The sequence below is a fragment of the Polyodon spathula genome, chromosome 16, assembly GCF_017654505.1.
Source record: "Polyodon spathula isolate WHYD16114869_AA chromosome 16, ASM1765450v1, whole genome shotgun sequence".
Classification (NCBI taxonomy): domain Eukaryota; kingdom Metazoa; phylum Chordata; class Actinopteri; order Acipenseriformes; family Polyodontidae; genus Polyodon; species Polyodon spathula.
In genome coordinates this window covers 11,055,752-11,078,074 of record NC_054549.1, presented here as the reverse complement: position 1 = coordinate 11,078,074, position 22,323 = coordinate 11,055,752, and the positions used below count along the sequence as shown (strand labels likewise).

The 22,323-nt window shown below is 41.6% G+C and overlaps 1 protein-coding gene across 1 annotated transcript in view; it reads right to left on the bottom strand.

The window, feature by feature from the left end:
• The window catches only part of LOC121328449 (protein kinase C zeta type-like), a 78,952-nt gene that overhangs the window by 2,644 nt on the left and 53,985 nt on the right, over positions 1 to 22,323 (bottom strand). Inside the window, exons 8-18 of the mRNA XM_041273117.1 lie at positions 21,418 to 21,496; positions 20,425 to 20,477; positions 19,713 to 19,901; positions 14,214 to 14,311; positions 12,854 to 12,940; positions 12,138 to 12,273; positions 11,624 to 11,711; positions 10,894 to 11,013; positions 10,071 to 10,150; positions 9,042 to 9,131; positions 1,314 to 1,429 (exon numbers count right to left, since the gene is read on the bottom strand). Coding sequence (XP_041129051.1) covers positions 1,314 to 1,429; positions 9,042 to 9,131; positions 10,071 to 10,150; positions 10,894 to 11,013; positions 11,624 to 11,711; positions 12,138 to 12,273; positions 12,854 to 12,940; positions 14,214 to 14,311; positions 19,713 to 19,901; positions 20,425 to 20,477; positions 21,418 to 21,496 — 1,136 coding nt within the window. The remainder of the gene's footprint in view (positions 1 to 1,313; positions 1,430 to 9,041; positions 9,132 to 10,070; positions 10,151 to 10,893; positions 11,014 to 11,623; positions 11,712 to 12,137; positions 12,274 to 12,853; positions 12,941 to 14,213; positions 14,312 to 19,712; positions 19,902 to 20,424; positions 20,478 to 21,417; positions 21,497 to 22,323) is intronic.

Sequence of the window (22,323 nt, the reverse complement as noted above, 5' to 3'; positions counted from 1 at the left end):
AACTCTTGAATAAGGAGGAAGACATTACGATGTGAAGAGCCACAGGCAGAAGTGGTTTTTATGAATGTCTTCCTCACTAATGGGCTAACTCTTTGCGCACACACACACACTACCCTACAATACACAGTAAAGGTCTTGCAAAGTGCCACTGTGTGTGCAAAGAGGTACTCCGATCAAGAAATAAAGAATAAAATATAAACCAATGGTTAAGGCAATGACAGATTTTGCAATTACTCTGGATGAAAAGTTGAGTGTGTCTAATACCTTTTAAAGCATTCCCTATTGGCTTCTCAGCAATACCAGAGTGGCACATAAAATGCCGCCGTAGGGATCCAGCTGAAATCTACAACTGCCATACATCTTAAACTAATAATGTAGGCTTTCTGCTTTTCTTGTAGGAATTTTATAATTGAGGCCCTGGATTTGCAGTGGAGGGATTTTGAAGGCTCTGGTTTTACAACTGTATTGTTTCATACTGTATATAAAATAAGCGTTCATTGCTTAAACAGCTGTGTTTAAATTTCTTGCAGCTGAGCCCCGTAATCTTGCTGCTTTTTATTGTTTTGTCAGTTTTTGTTTTCTCTGCCATGAGAAAATACAAAACTCGTTGCAGAGAGCGGAGTGTTATTTAGTGGTGTGCGAGCCTGCCAATTCCCAAGTTCCTAAAGGCAGAAAGGGTCTTTTAGGAACTTGCTGAGCTACAGTTATTGTTTTTATTGCTCCTGGAAAAATAAATGTGTCATTTTTAGTGTGGTTAAGGGTACCACATCCAAAATGGCATATGGTTATTTTTTTCTATGTATAACTTTTACAAATTTGAATACAGTCAAGACAAGCATTGTAAAATTATCTGACAGAAATAATAACAATAATAATAATAATATTTTTTTATATAGCACCTTTCATAGTGGACCGCCATCACAAAGCGCTTTACCGAGGTAGGCTGTGAACTGTGCATTATATGCAGAGTCACTTACAATAGGACACTGATTTAACATCTCAGCCGCGGGGCGGAGCACAGGGAGGTTAAGTGACTTGCTCAGGGTCACACAGAGAGTCAGTTGGTGGTAGTGGTTGGATTTGAACCGTTGACCCTCTGGTTACAAACCCTGGACCAGTGTACCGCACTGCCTGAATCAAAGCAGTTTTATAGTCCTCTGTGGTATGCACTGATTGAAAACAGGTCTGTGAAATTAAACTGGATGTATTAGGATACTGAGTGTTGTGAGCAAGATGCATTAATACCATGGTGATCCCTCCCTGAACGGTCTAAATTCTCCAAAAGATGATTCATTTTTTAAAAGTACACTTACTCGTCATCTGGGGTTAGCTGCACCGGTTCGTTGGTAAACTGAGTATCGAAATTATCTAAACCATAGTCATCTGTACTCTGCGGTTTGAATGGGGGAGTCACCTGCTTCTTCTCTAGCTGTGAAGAGAAGAGAAAAAGGGTTTTAATATCCATTCATACAATTACACACGCAGTGACTCAAGGGTTGCATAAAAACTACAAACAACGTCAAGCCCTCATGCATGCAGTTTCAGTATGGACTGGCTTTGGCGAATTTCTATTATGCTGGACTGCCTAAAAAAAAAAAAAAAAAAAAAAAAAATTATAGAAACCATAGAAAATCTAAACAAAATTTACAACCCTTGTTTTGCTAGTAAATATGTAAGCTACGTATACCTGATTTCCTCAGTACCTTCTGAACTATGCATCTTGTCCACTTGGGCTCAACTTGAAAAGATTACACAAGTGTTCCCATCCACGTCCCCGTTCCCCGTCCCCAAGCGAGTGAACACAACAAATAAAAAAACAGCACAAGAAAACCTTGTGTTCTTAAAAACAGGTAGTAATTTAATAACATTCTCCTGCTTGCGTCACAGACGGGGGCGAGGGGGGGGTCGAGATGCATGAAGTGGTATTGCGGGAAATGCTGCTTATAAGTGGATCAAGTGGCGAGCAGCTCTGGAACACACTCACTGAAGCAAAACAACAACCAATTACAGAGAGAGAGAGAGAGAGGAGAGAGGAGAGAAAGAGAGAACCGATTCCTAATTACTAAAGGATTTGGTCGGAACTTCACAAAACAAAATTCACATGGGGTCTATTTATTTTTTTGCGAGGACAAGAAAATCCTTCTGATTTTTACACAACAGCAGCACCACAATAAAAAAAAAAAGCAAAACAGCATCATTTCAAATTTAGATGGTTTATTTCAAGTAGTTTATGTACCTGAATGTATTTATTCCAAGCTGATCTGTTTTTTTGCTTGGTGAGACAAACGTCCTGTTTGAATATTTCAAGTCAGATGTGGGACTATTGCCCTACGTGAGGCATTGTGAGTTTAATGAAATGATTTCTTGGCCTGCTTTGTGGAGTTATTTGTCCCCATGAGTTTTACATTCAAGTTTCTCCAACTCGTGAAATCTTTAGACAGGTTACTTTTTCTTCTTTTTCTTCATGACCACCCAGGTTGTTTTCCCAGACTGTGGCAGTGTGAGGCTCTTGATTTTCCAGTGTGGTTTATCCCTTGTACAGTATTTCCCAACACGCTACATTTATTACCATTGTGAGAAAGTTTGAAATATGTTTGTGGTTAATGCATCTACGAGTTTCGGTTCTCCATTGACACTCAAATAAGGGGATAACATTATATGCCAGCTTGCAGAGAGGTATTAGTCACAGTCAAGTTTTCACACAATTACTACTTCCTATAAAACACACAACGCAAAAAAGCATGATTTACACACATGACTTCCGAAGAGCACAACCCTGCCCAAGCATGTGCCTTCTGCAGAGACCCCCCACCTCTGCTCTTCCAGGTTTTCAAAAGCTAAATCACCCTCTAGTATTGTTTCTAAACCTTCTCCCTAGTGGCGATGGCTGAAGGTCGAGGTTTCTTACAGTTTTTGAACTCCACCTCAAGTATAATACTGTCAAATACATTTTTTTCTCCTCCGCATCTGCAAGAGCAACTCTTAATAGTAAACCAAGAGACTCAGGCAAGACTCACTCCTGCTGCGATCAGTTGGATCACTTCTAAGTAGATTTAGCAGAGCACCGACACTGGATTTCTGACACCAGGTTATTTCAATGAAAAAAAGTCCAAAAAGAAAAGGTGGGGGGGTGTGGGGGAGAGGGGGATATATTTATATAATTTTAAAAAGAAAGACGCTTAACACAGTAAACAAGTGTTAAATGACTCTGTGCCTTTGGAGTTCCTGTAATTTGGAGACAGCAGAATCCTGACGCAAATTTCCAACACTCCTGTGCCGCAGATGCCAAAATAACAGGATAGCGCAGGCTGAAGCAAACACGACGCCAATTACAACACAGCAGTAAGATCCGTCCACTAAAACGTTGCAAAAACAGTAGGTTAAAAGATAGCATCACAGCAATCTGCACTGCGGAAGATGCATGACAGAGTCAAGCTCCAATTCATCACGCCCTCTCTGGACATTTGATCGCATTCACGGTAGCTATGTTGGGCGTCTGGCATGGAAGCACGGTTTAAGATGGGCAAGATACAACACAATGTATTTCTATACAGCACCTTTCAAAGTCTTAAGTCCTTCATTTGTAAAAACCCAGGAAGGCGTGTTTATACCAAATTAAAAGCACATACAACTGAAGAAACACCTCTGTTACTGAATCAATTCCCCACACTGCTTCACAGACACCTCAAACACCCCCGTCTCTTATTGATTTCTTTCAATAGATTTCAACAGGCAGGCAAAACTTTGATAAACAACATCTTGCATTTATGAAACACTTTTCATAAGGCATGGTCTTCAGGCGCTTTATAGAGTCTTGTATCCTGAGGATTAGAACTGAAAAATAAAAATAGGAATACGAATGCTGTCTTGTTATCCGAATAGAATAATTTTACTCCAAGGAAAAGAAAATGGGCATTACTGAGAAAACAATTGGAATACTGTTCCAGGCCAGAAAGTGTATGCTAAGCTGAGCAGTCCCCAGCTATGTGTGGATTTACCAACGAGTTCCTGTATGAAATAACCTATATGCTAAATCCATTTGGGGAACTGAAGGCAAACACATAAAAAAAAAAATAGGACGCAGCAGTTTGTAGCAAAAACTACGGATTGAGATTCTTTGTGATTAAATATTGATTTAGAATGTACCAAAAATGACAGCGTGTTGCTTTGTGTGGGAAGTGTTACCCTGGTGAGTTTCCTTGACCATCATCAGCTTTTTATCAAAAGCACCGTCCACTGCCTCCTCCGGAACAGATGCAAGCGTTCCAAATGTGGGTTTGAAAGGACGACCATGAAAGAACAGTTCTCTTCATCGTGGATCTTACTGTGAAATCCTGCGATAAAAGGGCTGTTGTCAAGACTCTCCTGATCCCCGCTAAGGTGTAGGCTACAAGGAAATGCACTTCATGAACATCAGACTTGAAACGCAGGGAACATTAACCCCTTCTCTACCGATTCAAGCCCAAAACCAAAACAAAATTATGCAGACCGACACATTCACGGCATCACCAGTGGTCAACTGGAATGAATTTTAAAAAGGGTAGTAGAACTGAATTTTCTGCACAACATTAGTGTCTCAGTACTGAAAACTCAAATGCACTTGATAACTGTGCAAGCAATGGAGCAGAGTGCATTTCCTTTAAAAAAAAAAAAAAAAAAAAAAAAAAAAACACAGTGCGGAGTGCATTTCCTGTTAGCTTCTACAGCTGGAGCGGCACCAAAGGAGCGCCTCATTCCGCGCACTCTGACATTTCAGTGCAGGGCTGCAGGCCTCCTATTCTGTTGCAGTAATTGGAGTATGTTTGATAATAGCAAGAGCCCTAACCTCCCCCAGATCGTACCCTGGAGGAAGGATGGGGCAATTTACAACAACTCTTAAAATTAACAAAAAAAATAATTTGTTTTTCAAAGTCTACACGTGGGGGTTTGATTTTAAAAGATCGCACACAAGGCCTCTGACACTGCGTGGGTTTGCATTGCACAGTTACTGTACGTTACAAATCAAGAAAAGCATTTGACCTGTAAGACTCAGAGACACTGCTTTATTGTCTGTTTTTTATTTTTAAATCTTCCTAGTCTTCTATATAAAAGTACATGTTTGTTTGAGTGAGCCACAGTAACGGGCATGCCAACAAAAGCATTTAAAACTTTCATTTGAACACATATACTATGCAATTCTGCACTGTGTGTATGTTTTGGAGTAAACATACCAGCTAAAGACTATCTGTAGAGCACAGTTCCCAAGACTTTGCAGTTTTTTTTTTTTTTTTTTTTTTTAGCTTTCACCAGGATATGACAAATAATGCTTGCCTGCCATATCAATGTATTTACATTCATTGCCTAGGTAAAGGTTTTGTACAGGAGTTTGCTGTCTGCATTTAAAATTAGGGGCTGAAACCCAGGCAGGTTAATTCAAGCTGCAACAATTCAAGCTGTACCATCAACCAACACATCTCTGCATCACCACGAGACACTCTGCAGCCTTGCAAAGTCATGTTATCACATTTCAGATTCAAATCCTCCCTGGCAGAAGGAAAAGTAGTAATCGGAGAAGAGATCGGAATTCAAAGCCGTGCAGTGCCTGTCGTGTGTCTGCTCAGTTGTTCTTGCAGGGATTCTCATTACAAGGAGTTTATGAAAGGCCTGATTACAGGTTAGACTGAATCTGTCAAAGGATCACCCCGCCGCTAGTCCCGGAATGACGGTGCTACTCCGAGTTAATGATCCAGGAGCCCCCTCCTGTGTCATCAGATAGGAGCCTGGTGGAGCGGACATGGCGGGTCAGAGGCTAATTTCCCTGGCTAATGAGCAATACCTTTTCAAACCTCTTCCAATCACAGAGTGCATTTGTTCTTTCCTCTAGCCATCAGGTCTCAGAATGGAGAAACTAGGGAGCTGGACAATTGTTTTGTAATCCAGTTTATTTTATTATATAAATCGAAATCTTCCATATTCCCCCAACCCCACCCCCCACACAGCTGGACGGATGTCATTTTTCTTTTTGGGTTTAAATTGGGTTTCGCGAGCTACCAAAACCTACAGTAATAGCATCTCATCTTTTTCAAACTGGTCTCCAAGAAGGATACTGCAATCTTGCTGTTTGTTAGGAGCACTCAATTCAAAATAATATCAAAAGAAAATGTGAGAAAGGTCTGCATTTTGTCTTAGTTTTTCGTCAGCCTAGGTGCAACATAATACTGCGTTCTAATTAGTTCCTAGATATTGCATATAACTGCATTTTACATTAAGGCCAAACTGCTATGTATATATTGTACGGGCGAATATTATGTACAGTGTCTATGCATTAGTTTTAAAGTTACACAGTTAAATGGGAGCTGAATGTTATTCACAATTGTAAACTTTAATGTTTCATTACTGCACATTAAACCAAAATAATAGCTTTTAAAAAACTGATCTTGCGTTTATAATACCGCTGTCTTACTTTCTTTGCACGTGTACTACATCAAATATTCTGCCTACGTGACTAAGAAGAAAAAAAAAAAAAAAACACATCACTGCAGTTTTCCTAAAGTGTCCAGATCGGACTAAAGCTATCCGATGACCCAGCCCCCACCAGGCACAAGCAATTGGCATTACGCAGTATGGTCTGCAAGGGAGACCTGCAAGATGCACGGAAACAAATCCATTCACCTCGTCTCACTGCAATGCAAATATTAACATAGAACTAAATAATTATATGTGCCCACCCCGGCGCCTCTTATTTTACACAAAGCTGCTGTCTGCACGGCGCCACACAGGTGGTGCAATGGGTTGGAACACAATCACAGCCTGGAGTTTTGTCTAAGAAGCAGGGAGGCATGAAGATGATGACATTAGTGCAGGCTCAGCGAGCTGGCTTCCTGTTCACAGCTTCTCATCCCTGCATGTTAACTATCCCCCTGTCCGACACAGGTGCAGGGACTGCGCAATGATGCAGCCAACGCTCCGAGACAGCTTCAATTAGCAATCGTCTTTACACAGGTCTTTAACTCTTTCCAGGATTACTGACTCTGCCTCGCCAAGGAGAGAGAATTCAAAAACACCAAACTGCTCTATATCCCAGGAGAATCAGGCTCTGTGATACTCAATCTTTAGAAATACTTAATGAAGAATAAAAGTAACCGATTAACTTTAAACGCACTATTTTAATAAATATTAATGATAACAAATATATATATATATATATGATATATTTATATCTTATATATCTGCTATATATATTGTGCAATTACTTTAAAAGAGAATTTCTTGTAAGACGCTTGTAAAAGTAGTTCTTTTAGGGGTGCCTTAAAGGGTTAAATTTACAGTTTACAGTCTGTAGACAGCGCTGATTTCTGCTGCCAGAACATTGCAATTGTGCAATTACTTTAAAAGAGAATTTCTTGTAAGACGCTTGTAAAAGTAGTTCCAGCAGGGGTGCCTTAAAGGGTTAAATGTACTGTAAAACAGTGTGTAGACAGCACTGACTTCTGAGAGAGAGAGGCCCGAAACCCTGCGTCTCTGCCTCGCGCTAGTCAGACTGGCTTTCATTAAAGACAATTTTCTTTATTATTTATGGCAGGAGTCCTGCAGGCATTGCGCTCAGCCTGCTGACATCTCCCAGCGCGGTGCAATTCAAAGCTCTTTTTAATTTTTTTTGTGGTACCCGAGTACATTACAATATCCATTTTCGTGATTTTAGAATACATTGTGCAATAACAGCTTTGATTTGAGATGTACAAAATGCACGAGATGACATGTCTTCTAGAAGAGGCACCCAACTTATATATATTTTTAAAATCAAATGATAAATTAACCTCCAACTTAAACTGTATTTTTTTTTTCCCCCCCAATGCAACAACTCCCTGATCCTTGTTTCGCTTTAACATTTTAACTTTTTATATTAACAAAACACTCCATGATCATACATAGGTGTGCTGTGGTTCTAGCTATAAAAATCATATGCAGAACAACTACAGAACTCTGTTAACATTTAACATTGTATCATCTCTATATCCCCAAAGAGTTTTACAGGAACCTTAAAAAAAAATCTTATGAATCTGTTCTGTTTTTGAGTTTTATATACAATGACATGCTCGCATGATACTTTTTTGGTTCAACATTTTATATAAATTAAAACCAAGTAACCACAAACTCTCTTTGCATCATCTTTTGAAACTATTAAAGTAAACACTGACAGTGGACACACACACACTGTATAGTGGAACTCTATTGTAAATGAAAAACATATCTGCTTCATCAGTGCAGTGATTGTCAGTAATACATCATTTCCATGCACCACTCTACCCAGGTTGAAAATCCTGCTGCTGTGTTTCCATGTTCATTTAACTGACCGGCACTGGCTGCCAATCTGACTTGCCCCTGATTTTTTTCCCTACACCTTTTCCCAAAGCGGGCTGGGTGGAAGTATGTCACAACACTGACCACTCAAGTGACGAGTGGGCAACAACATTTAATCCACATCCGTTTTTTTCCTGTGTTTTTAATATTCTTGGTTTTGTAAACTAACGAATGCTACCTTATCCGCAAGGCATGCTGGGAAAGAACGCCCAACATCCGTCAAACTTGTGTTGCATGGAAACTTTTCCCACTGCATAGAAGTCTTTTCACTCAACTCCATGAGTGGTCAGGAGGAACGTGGGAGACCCTAGATCAGCAGTCAATCCGTGCTCATGGAAACTACAGGAGTGTTGCTTCAACAAGGCTTTTGCAATTTTGACCCACAAAAAGGAAGAAAGTGTACAGGGATATCCACAGTGATCCATGTTTAAAACATTGTATCAAGGTCTTTACACCAAAATGCAATTAGACATCATGAAAGGAAAAATTATTAAAATGTCACAAAACAGCTTATAGTCATACCTTTGATTACCTAATTGAATCTTCTTAGTTGCTTGTTAACAGCTTTGGGAGATTAACAGCATTGTCCCTTCATAAGCAAGAGAGCACATGGCATTGTGCTGTAAAGACCTTGCATCCAAACTCATGTGGCTTGCACCTCAGCGTCAGTTCCTTTCTCTCGGTGAGGCACAGTCTCTTACCTGGTCCCAGTCTATATTGCGGAAGAAGGTGTGCGACTTGATATCTGAAAATCCTGTTTGCACTTGGCACCCAAGTCTTTCTTTAGGGTCCTGTGGAACAAAAACAAGCTGGTTCGGTCCTACAGATCACACGGATTTCACTTTGCAACATCATCTTAATTTCCTCCGGTTTTAATTATGAAACTCTCGTAAACCCAACTGAAGGACGGATAACCCGAAACACTTTTTCATTGTATATACAGCAGTGCACACACAAGAATAAATGCTCCCACAGTGCGTAGAAATGAGGAGTAAAATTTGGTCTAAAACATGTTGACACAGATGTGTTCATTATCTAAGTTAGGGAGGCTGATAAATTAAGGCAACGAGCTAAGATGACTGTATATACAAAAGGCAAAGTCTCCCGGTGTAAAATGTATAGACACTATTAAAAATGATCCATCATACATTTTTAAATAAACAATGTTGTGTGTTATATGTAGCCAAGTAGCATATCTGCTTTCACAATAACATAAAAAAAAAAAAAGAATTGTGGCAATGACTCACTCTTCCACTGACTCACAGAACTGAGGACAGTACAGTATATACAAAACAACAATTAAACTAATTGTCTGACTATGGACAGGAGATTTTTTAATTTTAGTTTTAATAAAATGCATGTTTTTGTTTCCATTAGTTTAGCCGCTCATTTCTTGCTACCCCCCAGCACTGTAACTCAAATGGCAGCTGTTTATATTTACATTGGTGCTACAGTAAATGGGAGTTTTCAGAATGGAAAATTTGTACAGAACACACGACACCCAGTGGTTGACTGTTGGAACTGCAGTTTCTGCAAACCCCTGCTGTTTTCAGCCAACCGATACAGGCACATGATTTGCGAGAGCGTGTCAGAGAAAGGATCTTCTTGCCAGTAAAATGAGACTATGTTAGGTAGAGCTGATGTGATAATGTCCCCAGCCCCTGCTTTGTGTGTCCTGCTCATGTGTGGGTGTACTCGAAAGGAGACGGCGTGTCAAACTCTTGACTTACCTTATTTAAAAAGCCCTTTAAAACGCTGGCAGCCTTGACAGAGAGAGATCTTGGAATGCGAATGGGCTTTTCAAGAATAACTGAAAAGGAAGAAAAAATAGTAAAATAATAAAACACACATATAGGAAAGAGACAATCAGTATTGTAAAGCTTGTATTTATAAACAGGGATGGCAGTGTTATCCTTCAAGCAGGGCTGCTGTTCACAATCGGCTGTTCTTGCACGAGAAATGAGACAACTAGCAAAAAAAATAAAAAATCTTTTAAAACTAAAATAAATTTCTATCAAAACCTCATCTACTGGAAAACCCTGGTCCTGGTTTGTATCAACCAGTTAAGAAAATAGTGGGTAAGTAATTGAGAACTTGAGGAATGGAAACCAGAAGAGACTGCAGCTCTGCAGAACCAGGGCTGGCCGCCCCCTGATCTACTGTCTACTGTGTAAGCAGGAAAGGCTCTGTTAGGAGTACAAGATAAATGTTTTAAAAGTAGGACCAGAGACAACAATGTGCCTCTGTAACTCGCCTCGAACCATAAATCTGCAGCAGCACTGGTCCTGGAACAGCTTCCACCACACTAACGCTTTAAAACGTAGCTGGACACCGCTAGGCAGCAACTGCACCTGCTCTTTAGCAAGATCCAGACAGAACCGTAATCCTTCGAGTTAAACCAACGCAGGCAACAAAAAAACAACACACCACTGCAGAGAATCAGTGCAGTGCATCATGGTGCCTGTATAATGCTGTTTTGTAGGCAATCTGAGTTACTTCTGACTCCCCCTCCCCCTCCATCATCAACCCAGAACGCCTCGGTGCATCACAAACCTTGGAACAGGTACTCCTCTGTGTTCATGTCAGGATTGTCTGTGATGATATCAAACGGGGATCTTCCGGCCGTCATCTCAAACATCAGGACCCCCAGAGCCCACCAGTCCACGCTGAAACCTGGCCACCCCCGGAACAAGCAGGATTACAGCAGCAACAATTAGTGTGCTTACTGCACAATGCAAGGTTATTACAGGGAGGCATGCGCTCATTAACACCAGAAACAGAGCAGCACACAACTGTGAGAAATGGCTGTTTAATGCCCATCCTCATGGGAGTGGCATGTTTAGAGAATGCAGCATCCCACCCCTTGGGTGGGTATGAAATTCACACACTACCCCATGCATTATTCTCTATTTTATGACTCGGCACAAGACCCAGGACTGATTGATTTAGTTATCTTTCTGTACAGTTCCGAACGCATACAGATATTTCAAGCACACAACACAATCTCTTAGGAATACTTGGCGCGACTAATCTTGACGTGACGATGAACACATTCTCCATTCTGGAGCTATTAAAAGAGATTGCAGTGTTCATCAAGGTAACAGGGATAACGGATTTGAAGAAGGTTTTTTGGATAAACTGTGCTGGCTGGCTTTCAGGACCTTGTGAGTCTCTTCAAGCTTAAGTGGAAATTTAAAGAAATGGGTGTCATTGTCACCTTGGCACATCTGAAGTCTGGTTTTATTTATTCTGCGTGTGTACAGGCAACCCATCAGCAACATACCATAGTCCTCTCCCCGGAGTATTTCAGGTGCTATGTAGTTCGGAGTCCCACAGAAGGTACTTGTAGTGTCACCAGGTCTTATACCCTCCTGTGGAGAGTAACACTGGAATGACAGGCTGTTTAACACATTTCCTTACCAAGATATAAGCAGCTGTACACACTTGAGCAGAGCCCTTGTCACAGCGCATGAAGGAAATTACATCAACAGCATTGACCCGTGACAGCGGATTTATTCATATGAAATATTTCACCAGAATAGCTGCTTGATGTTCAGTTCTGCTGGAAGGGATTCCAATATTGTGAAGCAGAATATACAAATGGCATTTTTATATTTATATATATATATTAATCAAAAGTAGTGTTTTAAAAATCACATACGCAAAATTAAATCCAAAATCTTACACTTCGATAATGGACTGGCAATGTGAACATTTTACTTCTTGACCTGACTAGCCAGCCCTGCGGCTGCGTTTATCAAACACGGGGCTAATCCAGTCCCAGGTTTTGCTCTCACCTTGCACATCCCGTAGTCTGTTAATTTGATGTGTCCCTCGTAGTCCAAGAGAACGTTGTCCAGTTTCAAGTCCCTGTAGATGATCCCTTTCTCATGAAGGAAGTTTAGAGCAATACAAATTTCAGCTGCATAAAACCTAGAGACAGAAAGCAGAGCTGCATACTCTAGCAAGATCACGCTCCCTGCTCCCATGCAGTTACACAGGAGCGAACGAATGCAAAGAACTGGGTTTTAACCCAAGTACATTAAACATATTTCACTTTCAACACCTTTTCACTTCTGAATTATGTTTCTACCATCTAATAACCTTGTCATAAACAAGTCAGGCATCATAGAGAATATCATATATTAATGCTGATTCTCTCCGTTAAACTGGGCGACTGCGTCCCACTGACTATCTGCTCTGCACAGACAATTTATATGCATTTGTTGTTCTTTGCTCAAATAGATTTCACTCCTGAAAGAAACAGTCAAGCAATATTTCCAGTTATGCCCAGGATGCCTGACAGCCTGTAGATTGATTCGCACACTGCACAACAGATATCAGCATGCCGGGGGAATTGGCCTTGGCTGAGCGTCCAAAAGGTGTGAAACTCAGCTTAAAAACGCTGAATCAACCGACCGTGAACACTCTTGAAGTGCAATGTGCTGGACTATGCGTTTGCCTGGAGGGAGAGCTTAAGAAACCATTGGAGATAGGAATGAAAGCACCCTACCGTGCATGCTCCTCCGGAAGCTTTCTCTGCCGTTGCATATGGAACATGAGATCACCGCCGTTCACATACTCGATAACCAGGAACAATCTGAAAGAACAAAGAAACATACTCAGCAAGCATCAAAGACTAGGAAAGGAAGACTACAAAAAGATTACTAGAGTAAGAGGGCAGCGAATACTGTTGTTCTTAATGTATAATGCACTGAAAACTCACTGCAGCGATCTGAATTTATATTATTATTACTCACTGGAACATGGGTATCGGGCCCATTCACTGCTATAAAATAAGTCAGAGAAATCAATTGCTTAGAAAATGAAAAATACAAATTGTGAGGGACATTACCACAAACTGTACTCTGCTTCGTTTTATTGCTAACTATTCCAGGGTCATGTTAAGCCTTCATATTTTACTGTTTACTGCCACGGGGAATTGGGACAAGGCGTTTGTGCGACTATGGAAAATGTAATTAAGTTAAAGCAGAGCACGTTGTGGGGAAATTGGTCTGGCAGCAGTAAACACTGCGTCTTAACGGGAATCTCACTGTAATTTTCACTTACGCATGGTTTAACCTTGCTGTGTTGCTCTTAAATCAGGTGGCATGTCTTGGTTACTTTAAGACTGCAACCCCCACCCCCCCCCCCCCCCCCCCCCCCAAAAAAAAAAAAAGCATGCAATGCACTGAGCCAAATCGATCAATGTTTGTGCATTTAGACTCGTATACTGGTATAAGATGTAGCAATCTAAAAATATCCCTTCCAGTTCCTCAGTTATCCCGGAAGCCCATTCACTCCTCAATGTAATACACACGGTGCATTGTTATTTCCACTTTATGTTTCACCTCCCTGAACATGAATAAACTTGCTTGCCACTGACTATTAGGTGCCTAGTCCCAATCTCACCCCCTTGATGGAAGTCACACAACAAATGAAAGCAGAAATTGTTGCTATGAACAACACAATAGTGGGTTCTAAAAAAAAAAAAAAAAAAAAGCAGAACCTGGGAGAGTTCTGACCCACACTGTAGCGATGCTGTTTATCATACAGTTTGACAAGTCAAAAACTTTAAAATGTCAATTTGATCAAGTTTCAGTGTTGTGAAAGCCTGCATTCAGCCCATTCCCCGCGCAAGCTGACCAGTCTCCCCATTAGTTCAGCATGCGTCACGCCCCGGCTCTGTGTAGCCCTAAGGCGCCCTCGTCTCGCCTCCCTGTCTCTTCAGCTCTCTCTAAAACAGAGCAGAGATTCAGCACAAAAATACTACATCTCTCTCACTCTCCTAGGGCTGGTTCCTAAACAGTCGTATGAGCGCCGCAGCTTTACATTCAGGACTCGGCGTGGGCTGTAAAGAAAGGACGTCTTACCGGCTCTCTGTCTGGAAACAGGAATGAAGGCCGACGAGGAAGGGGTTACTGGAGGCCTGCTCAAACACGTGCTTCTCTGTCTGGACCCAGTCGATGTCCTACGAGAGAAATACGGAGACGATGAGCTTCCCAAAGTGTTTCCACGAGCGCCACTGGGGCAGAGGCCGCAGTTACACAGCGCAATATAGCCGACTCAAAACCACACGCCCAGTTACAAACAACCAAGACAGTGCAGCCAGGCTTTAACCAAGGGTTGTTATTCACTTCCAGGACACTGAAGTTAATAATAAAAAAAATGCACACAGCTCAACTATGCCTTTCCCAATACACATTTAAAAGAAAATCAGAGACTGATATTTTGTCAACATGCAGCATTATGATAAGATAGACACACACACTTTAGTCAAATTTTTTACACTCAATTTTAGTTGTTCTCCGTGGGTAAGAGAAGTTGCCCCTGCCAATGTACAGACAAATACAATAAAATATAATACATCCCAGAGCGATCTGTAAAGTTAAAAACAATACAAGAGCATTCATTTGTACAACACTCCAGCTACAACCAATCACATGAAAGCACATTAAAAAAGTAAGTTTTCAATTTAGTTTTAATAGAATCCAATGTCTGAACCTGCCTAACGTCAGCTGGAATAGAGTTCCACAAACGAGGAGCCAGACAGCACAAAGCTCCGGCTCCAGCTGATTTAAGATGATTTAACAAAGTGTTCTGTACTTTCTGATCTCAAAGAGAGAACAGTACTCAGCGGAGTTAGTAGTTCTTGGAGATAGGATGGACCTAATCCACGAAGGACCTTATATTACGGCAACTTTCGAATCAATTGGGTAACACACTGTAACCAGTGCAAGATCCCCTGGAGTAATATGCCGAGAGATGGAAACGTTACACACACAGCGAACCAAAGAAAATAAAAAAATGATAAAGCAGACACAGGGATGCGAAACGCATTAAAAACAGCGCGCATTCGAATTGCGTTCGTGCCCTCGGTCCGGCAGCACACACATTCCTCTTCGTTGCTATCCTCTCACACACAAGCAGAAACCTCTCAGAGCTGTGTGCAATCATTGTTCGGGTGCAACTGCTTTCATTTTTTTCCCCCCCAGCTCCCTTCTGCAAACCTCTTCCATTCAGCCCCTTGTAGACTGCAGGACGCGCTTGAGTGGCAAAGCCCTGAGTTCCAGGGATCGGGACCTTCCGACTCGCGGGAGCGGAGGAGACATTATCAACTTAACTGGCAAGAGCTTGAATAAGCCGTGGTTATGCTTTGTGTTCGTGCAGTAAAAATGTTTCCATATACATACACACACTCTAGAAGTCTAAGGCTGGCCTTGAGAGCTCACATGTTAGAAAATCAACTAGCTACTACAGAGCCGTAGTGATTTATATTACCAAAGGAGGTGTTTATATTACACAATCTATGATTTTCCATTCATGGCCCATTTGGTAAAGAGCCGACATGGTCTGTGTATCCAACTATACATCAGCACTATAACAAACCATCAGCTAGTTCTGCATCTGATAGAGATATTTATTTCTTACTTCACATGCACACAGATAAGGAGCACCAGCTGAAAATACCTAACCATGGTATTGCAGACCAATCAAACAGCACATCTGTATGAGCTGAAAAGCCACTTGAAAAATCAGTAGGTCGTGGGGCTGACAACCTGCTGGGGTTGTCTCGTCTAGACGCCAGCGTCTAATGAGAGCTCTGGGGTAAGAGGCTGGCTGTCTGCAGTGAACTGCACTGTAACTCAGCTGGCTGGATCCTCAAAGCTTTCCCACTTTCTCAATTCAAACTTCAACCAGTGGTGTCGCCCCCCCAAATCTGGGCCGTGGTGGGTGTCGGGTGTGGGGGAGCTAAGGACGGCCAGGCTGTCCTCGGCTCACCGCGCACCAGCGACCCCTGTAGTCTGGCCGGGTGCCTGCGGGCTTGCCTGTAAGCTGCCCAGAGCTGCGCGGTCCTCCGACCCTGTAGCTCCGAGATGGCTGCATGGTGTGTCTGCGCAGGAGTGGTAGCGCTGAGCTGAGCATAAAAATAATTGGACATATCAAATTGGGAGAAAATAATAAAAATAAAATTGGCAACGACTACATTTTTTTGAAAAAAACTAATCATATAATTTTTTTTTTTTTTTAAAAGGCACAGAGTAATAGGCTTTGAGAAATTGCTTACAATAGTACATCTATTTTTACCAGCGAAATGAGCCCTTTCCGCCTGCTGACATATAACAGAGGAGGAAACGGAGCTCTCCCTCCCTCCCTCTTAATAACCCTGCTCAGGAACTCGTTTTAATGTGAACAAACAAACAAACAAAAGAACAAGAAGTACAACAGCTTTTATTGAACACATTTAGTTTTGCCTGATACAGATTCGGTACTTAATTCGTTAGGCAGTGCTCCCATACACAGCCTGGCTGATCCGCTGACCCCCGCTTCCTCGGAAGACCCCCCTTTGAGGGAGAAAGGCTAATTCTGTCCCTATTTTATGGGTTTATTGTATTTGCAGAAAAGGCTGTCATTGTGCTGAATCTGGAGCTGCAAGTGCAACCGGAAAACTAGTTTCCCTTCTGAAACGAGCTGAATATTATTAACCCTTCACTTCAACTCATCCACCTCCCATCCCAGCCTTGCAAACATTCAGAGAGCAGGACGGAGCCTGAACCCGCATTCTTCTACGGAACGCCTCGTCCGAACGTTCTAGAACTCTGCATTTTGATTCTTTTGACCTCACTTCAGTAGCATTTATGTTTGCGCGTCGAAGCGTAAATCAGCCGCTATACCATCAGCCCTTCTGTCATACTAGAATTCACAGCTACCCCTTATTTACACAACATTATTATAGGTAGAGAGTGTGAATTAATGCAAGGGACCTGTTTCAGGTAGCCCAAAATGTCATTTTTAAATAATGTGTTCACTCTGACCTCCGAGAAAGGGCACAGCTTCATTAGAGACAGCCGTTTTTACCATGCACTGAGCTCCCGGGATCAACCACCCCCTTTTAACTGTGAATTAAACCCTGCGAGTTTGCAAAGGCTTGCAAAGGATTTCAGACTTACCTAGCTATATTTATCACTGTACAATAAAGATTATGAGCACTACAGACATCTACCCTTCGTTAACACATGCACTCAGACAGTCTGAGGCATTATCAAATACATTACCATAAATTACACGGGATTTTTGTGATAACAGTAAACCACCCTCAGCTTTATAGAAATTGATTAATTAAGTACTGTTCTTACCAATCTTAAATAATTGCATTGGTGCTACAGCACACAGTTTTAATTACACGTACGGGAAAGCACTGAAACAGTTTAACACAGATAGACAAGACAAGGAATCTCATTTAGATTCTCCTGCAGTAAATCGCATCCTTACACACGCTCTGTTGCAAAGTAGAAACACCGACGAAAAACAGCTGAATTAAATCTTTACGGCTTTAGCTCTCACTTGGTAAATGCAATTCGTCATTCAGACAGTTTGAAAACACACAGTGAGCGAACAATAGGAGATATCTTTGTGCTTCCTCAGCACCGAGTGTTCGTAGCTGCCAGAGTTTCACTGGAGCTGGTCTGGAAGTCACTACTTATTAAAAACACAAAAGGAAACGGAAGCTGGGTTTACAATGATTTCTTTTTTTGGCTTTTCCAATTCCTTCAAAAGTCCCAGGACTGGAAAACAAGTTGACAAACAAAGTGTAAGTGAACATGAGAATCACTTGCACTGAAGCACAGTTTATGCAGCTGCCGTGTTAGGTGCTGTACAGAGAAGGAGGTGGTATTCCTACACCAGGCCGTGCGCTTGGCAAAGGGGTTTACAATCCGAGAGATATCCGGATGCTTGTGGTAGAGATGATCAATACATTTAGCAGGATTGGAGGTCTCTTTTCTCAGGTGGAATTGGAAATACAAAAGAAACAGGTAAGTGTTAGCAAAGCAGACCTGACCTGCTTAAAGTCACAAACATCACTGCAGGAAAACAGTGTCCGGGATTTCAAATACAGTACATTACAGCATGCACACATGTATACACATCTATATGCACCATGTGTTTAGAAGGTGCCTTTCAGATTAGCTGCAGTAACCCAACAGACTGATTTACTGCATTACAGAATTCCAAACTAAAGGGCAGTGTCGCACATGGCACCTGACAATGCCCCCACCTGCCAGTCTTAAATCAGAGCAATTCACACTAGGAGCTTCCTTTTGTTCTCATGGTATCTGCAATGTTCACGTGCATGAATGAAGTGAGCTGAGATGTATCAACTTGCTGCCTTGTCACAGCAGTGCTTGGAATTGACAAACAAAGGAAAAACAAACCCAAAGAGACCTGCAAGTAGAATAACTATTTCAAATAAATAGCTTCGAGTATCTAGCCAACTGCATTTAGATTTCATAATTATATATATCATAATATATATATATATTTGCTTAAATACGTTCTTTGCATCCCGTTCAAACATATTAAGTGTTTCCGAAGCTTCATGGTACTTTTTATTGCATGCTGTGCTTAATTCAAAAGGTTTAACCCTTTCTGTTCTATATATTAACACATATACACATTCCCAAGCCCCTTTGTCAGTATTAGATGCTCCCCGATTCAGCACGAGGAAAGCACAAACACAGGAACGGCTTGATCAATAAGAATGAACGAGCGCAAATAAAAGGGGGACTGCTTACGAGACATCACTAATGTAATGCTACCATCTAGTGGTCAAAAAAAAAAAAAAAAAAAAAAGTGTTTATGAAATCAGGTTCATTTTAGGACTTCGATGACATAAAATCCAAAGGGCCCTCAGTCATGTCAATTGGTCTCCTGGTCTCTAGGTTGGGTATGAGGAAAGGGTTTCAGGTAACAAAAAAAAAAAAAAAAAAAAAAAAAAAAAAAGTGTTATGCAAATCAGGTTCAGGTCAGGTCTAGTCAATTAATGTTAACGTCTTGCAGTGTATCCCACCCTGCACTGCAAAAAAAAACCTCTGCATTCCTATTAAACAAAGGTGAGTTTCAATACGCTGAGACTCCAAGCCCTGTCTGTGTGTGTCTTTGTGCTCACCTCATCATCGTGCACCAGTTCCAAGCCCTGTGTGTGCGTCTGTGCTCACCTCATCATCGTGCACCAGTTCCAAGCCCTGCGTGTGTGTGTGTGCGCGAGCGCTCACCTCATCATCGTGCACCAGTTCCAAGCCCTGTGTGTGCGTCTGTGCTCACCTCATCATCGTGCACCAGTTCCAAGCCCTGCGTGTGTGTGTGTGCGCGTGCGCTCACCTCATCATCGTGCACCAGTTCCAAGCCCTGTGTGTGCGTCTGTGCTCATGTGTGTCTGTGCTCCCTCATCATCGTGCACACCAGTTTCCACTAGTTGAAGTAGTTAGCACGTGTCAAGGTTCGGACAACACAACACAGACACACAGTGGATGCACCACAATTAGCCCTGTGTGTGTGTGTGTGTGTGTGTGCGTGTGTGTGTATGTGCTCACCTCATCATCGTGCACCAGTTCCTTCTTCACCACCTTCATGGCGTAGACCTGCTCGTTCTTCTTTAACCTCACCAGGAGGACCTTGGCGTAGCTGCCGCGGCCAATCACTCTGATCAGGTCGAAGTCCGACAGTCCCAGCCCCTGGGAGATCTGAATCCCATCGATCCCGTCCAGCACCGGCTTGAGATCCTGCACAGAGAGAGGAGACACACTGGCACAGGGTCTCCTTGATTTCACGAGAAATCACCGCTTCGGTAGCAAGCAAGGCATGACAGATCAAGACTGAACGTACTGTGAAATGCAACAGATGTGCTACAGCGACTCAGTTGACAGAGCTATGACTTATCGGTAGCAGGTCAATGGCATTTTGGCCAGTCATATATATATAAAATGATAACAAATTTAATTCTGAACGGCTTCTACCGATTATTTCATAACCAGCATGACAAAAGATAACAGAAATGTTCCACCAAAAATATCAGCAGTCAAGGTTTGAATGACTGTAAGGCATAAGCATGAAGCCAAGCAGTGAACACAGTGAGTAGACAGTAACCACAGCACGCCCGCAGCACGGCAAGGAAGTCATGCTTGACCCCTGCTTCAGTGGATAAAATTAAAGCTGTGTGGGTTTTTGGGGTTTTTTTTGATGGCTTGACTGATGTTACTTTTATTTGCGTGGATGCGAGGACCTGGTTTTACTCCTCTCTCTCACCTCTGAATCATCTTCCCCTTTTTCCAGTGTCCGATTGTGTGGTATGAATGGAACTAAGAGAAGAAAAAAATACACAGCAGCGAGCGAGAAAGAGACAGAATCAGTAAATTGCTATAAAGTACTATAATATAGTGCTACAATAGTACTTTTTTGTAAGGGTGATATTCTTTTACGATTTGCATTCACATATAATAATGTGCTAGCAGATACTGGTGTGTGGTCACAACTTGAGTTTAATAATTAAACTCACTACTGTAGAAGTGCCCTGTGATATAAGCTAGCAGCCACTAGAGGGCACCACAGCACTCTCACATTTACAAACTGCAGAGGTCAGCTGTTGACTTTTTGGATTAAAGTTGACCATGCAGAAGGATTCTGGTCAGATGTGCAGTGGAATTAACACTGAACAGCTAGATTAACAGTCCCTGTTCTTCAGAAGTACAAGGATTACAGTTTCTTGTCTCAGCCATAGGACAGCCCTTTCATTTAACAACTACATCTTGTGAATCTACAATGGGTCACGTACCTACATACAGTCATGTGCACATTTATTAAAACACCTCAATATGTGTCATTGATATCCTTTATATACCTACCTGCATGAAAACCTCAGGGGGTGAGGATTTCAATTTTCAGTCACTAATCAGTGATACAGAAAAATAGGCACTTCTGTGTGAAAATGTCAGACCGCTTTGTGCTTTTATTAGGCATCTTAAACAACTAAAAAGTCTCATGCATTTTAGCATTTGCAGCTATGTATTCCTTTTCTCTTACTATTTTAAATGTGTGGCCTATTAAAGCCATCAATTAAAATTTGACAGTCACTAATTTGCCTGTTTTTTCAATTTTGCAAAATTTTCGTTTCCAGTGGTTTGATTTCACACACACACAACAAATCACAAAACTACAGCAGCACCCGCTCCGATACATCTGCACACGGCTGTACCTGCATACATACACTTGACGTTACAAAACCTCTCTTAGAAAACCTACTCCCGTCTGTTTCTTCAGAAGGGAGTTCGACTTCTTGTTCCTCATTCACTGGCGGCTCTTGGGATGGCATGACCGGATCCTAGGGAAGTACAGAAGGACAATGAACTCCTTTCCATACATATTTCACCTATACCTGCACCATTAAATAGGATATCGTTAACCCACTGAGGATCAAATTCATGGTTCTTTTGGAGAAAAAAAAAACCAGAGTACAAGCAGTATTTATGTAATTTGATATGTTCCAAATCAATATTTCTTTACAGAATAAAATGTAAATCCTTGTTCTGGCTACAAACTGCTGCGTCCTATTTTGAGGACAGTCAAGGTCAGACGTATCACCCAGCGAGTCAGACCAGGGAAATGTCACGCCGGCTATGATGCTCAACACAGAAAATGAAGGCTAGGTGGAGGAAAACACCAAGAAATTGATCATTTTTAAGCTTTTTTATTATATATTAAGGTGTCACAAAAGCATTTGAAAGGCTGTATTTGCAGAATTGAGTTACATTTAGACTTCACTTGTGCAGTTAACAAAATTTGAGTAAGTTACCATAACATAGTTAATGAAAAGAACAGGTCGATACCAGTTAAAAATGCTCCAAAAACATTACAAAATTAGCCCGAGGACAACGATTTAAAAGACAAAAAACAAGCTCTAGCCTCGTCTAACCCGGTTTCGCTTTTCAGATCAGAGGAGAGCGATAACATGAATTTGGGGGGGGGCTGATAAACGTACACGGATGCATTTGGAAAAATAAACTGAAGAGTGAAGAATGAAAACAGAATGCAGTCAAATCCACCACAGTGTATAAAACAGAATCATGTGCTTTCCACAGCGTCTCCTCCTTTGGTTAGTATCACGCGTTACTGCGTTCAGTTTTTTGCCAGAAGCTGCATCGTTTGATA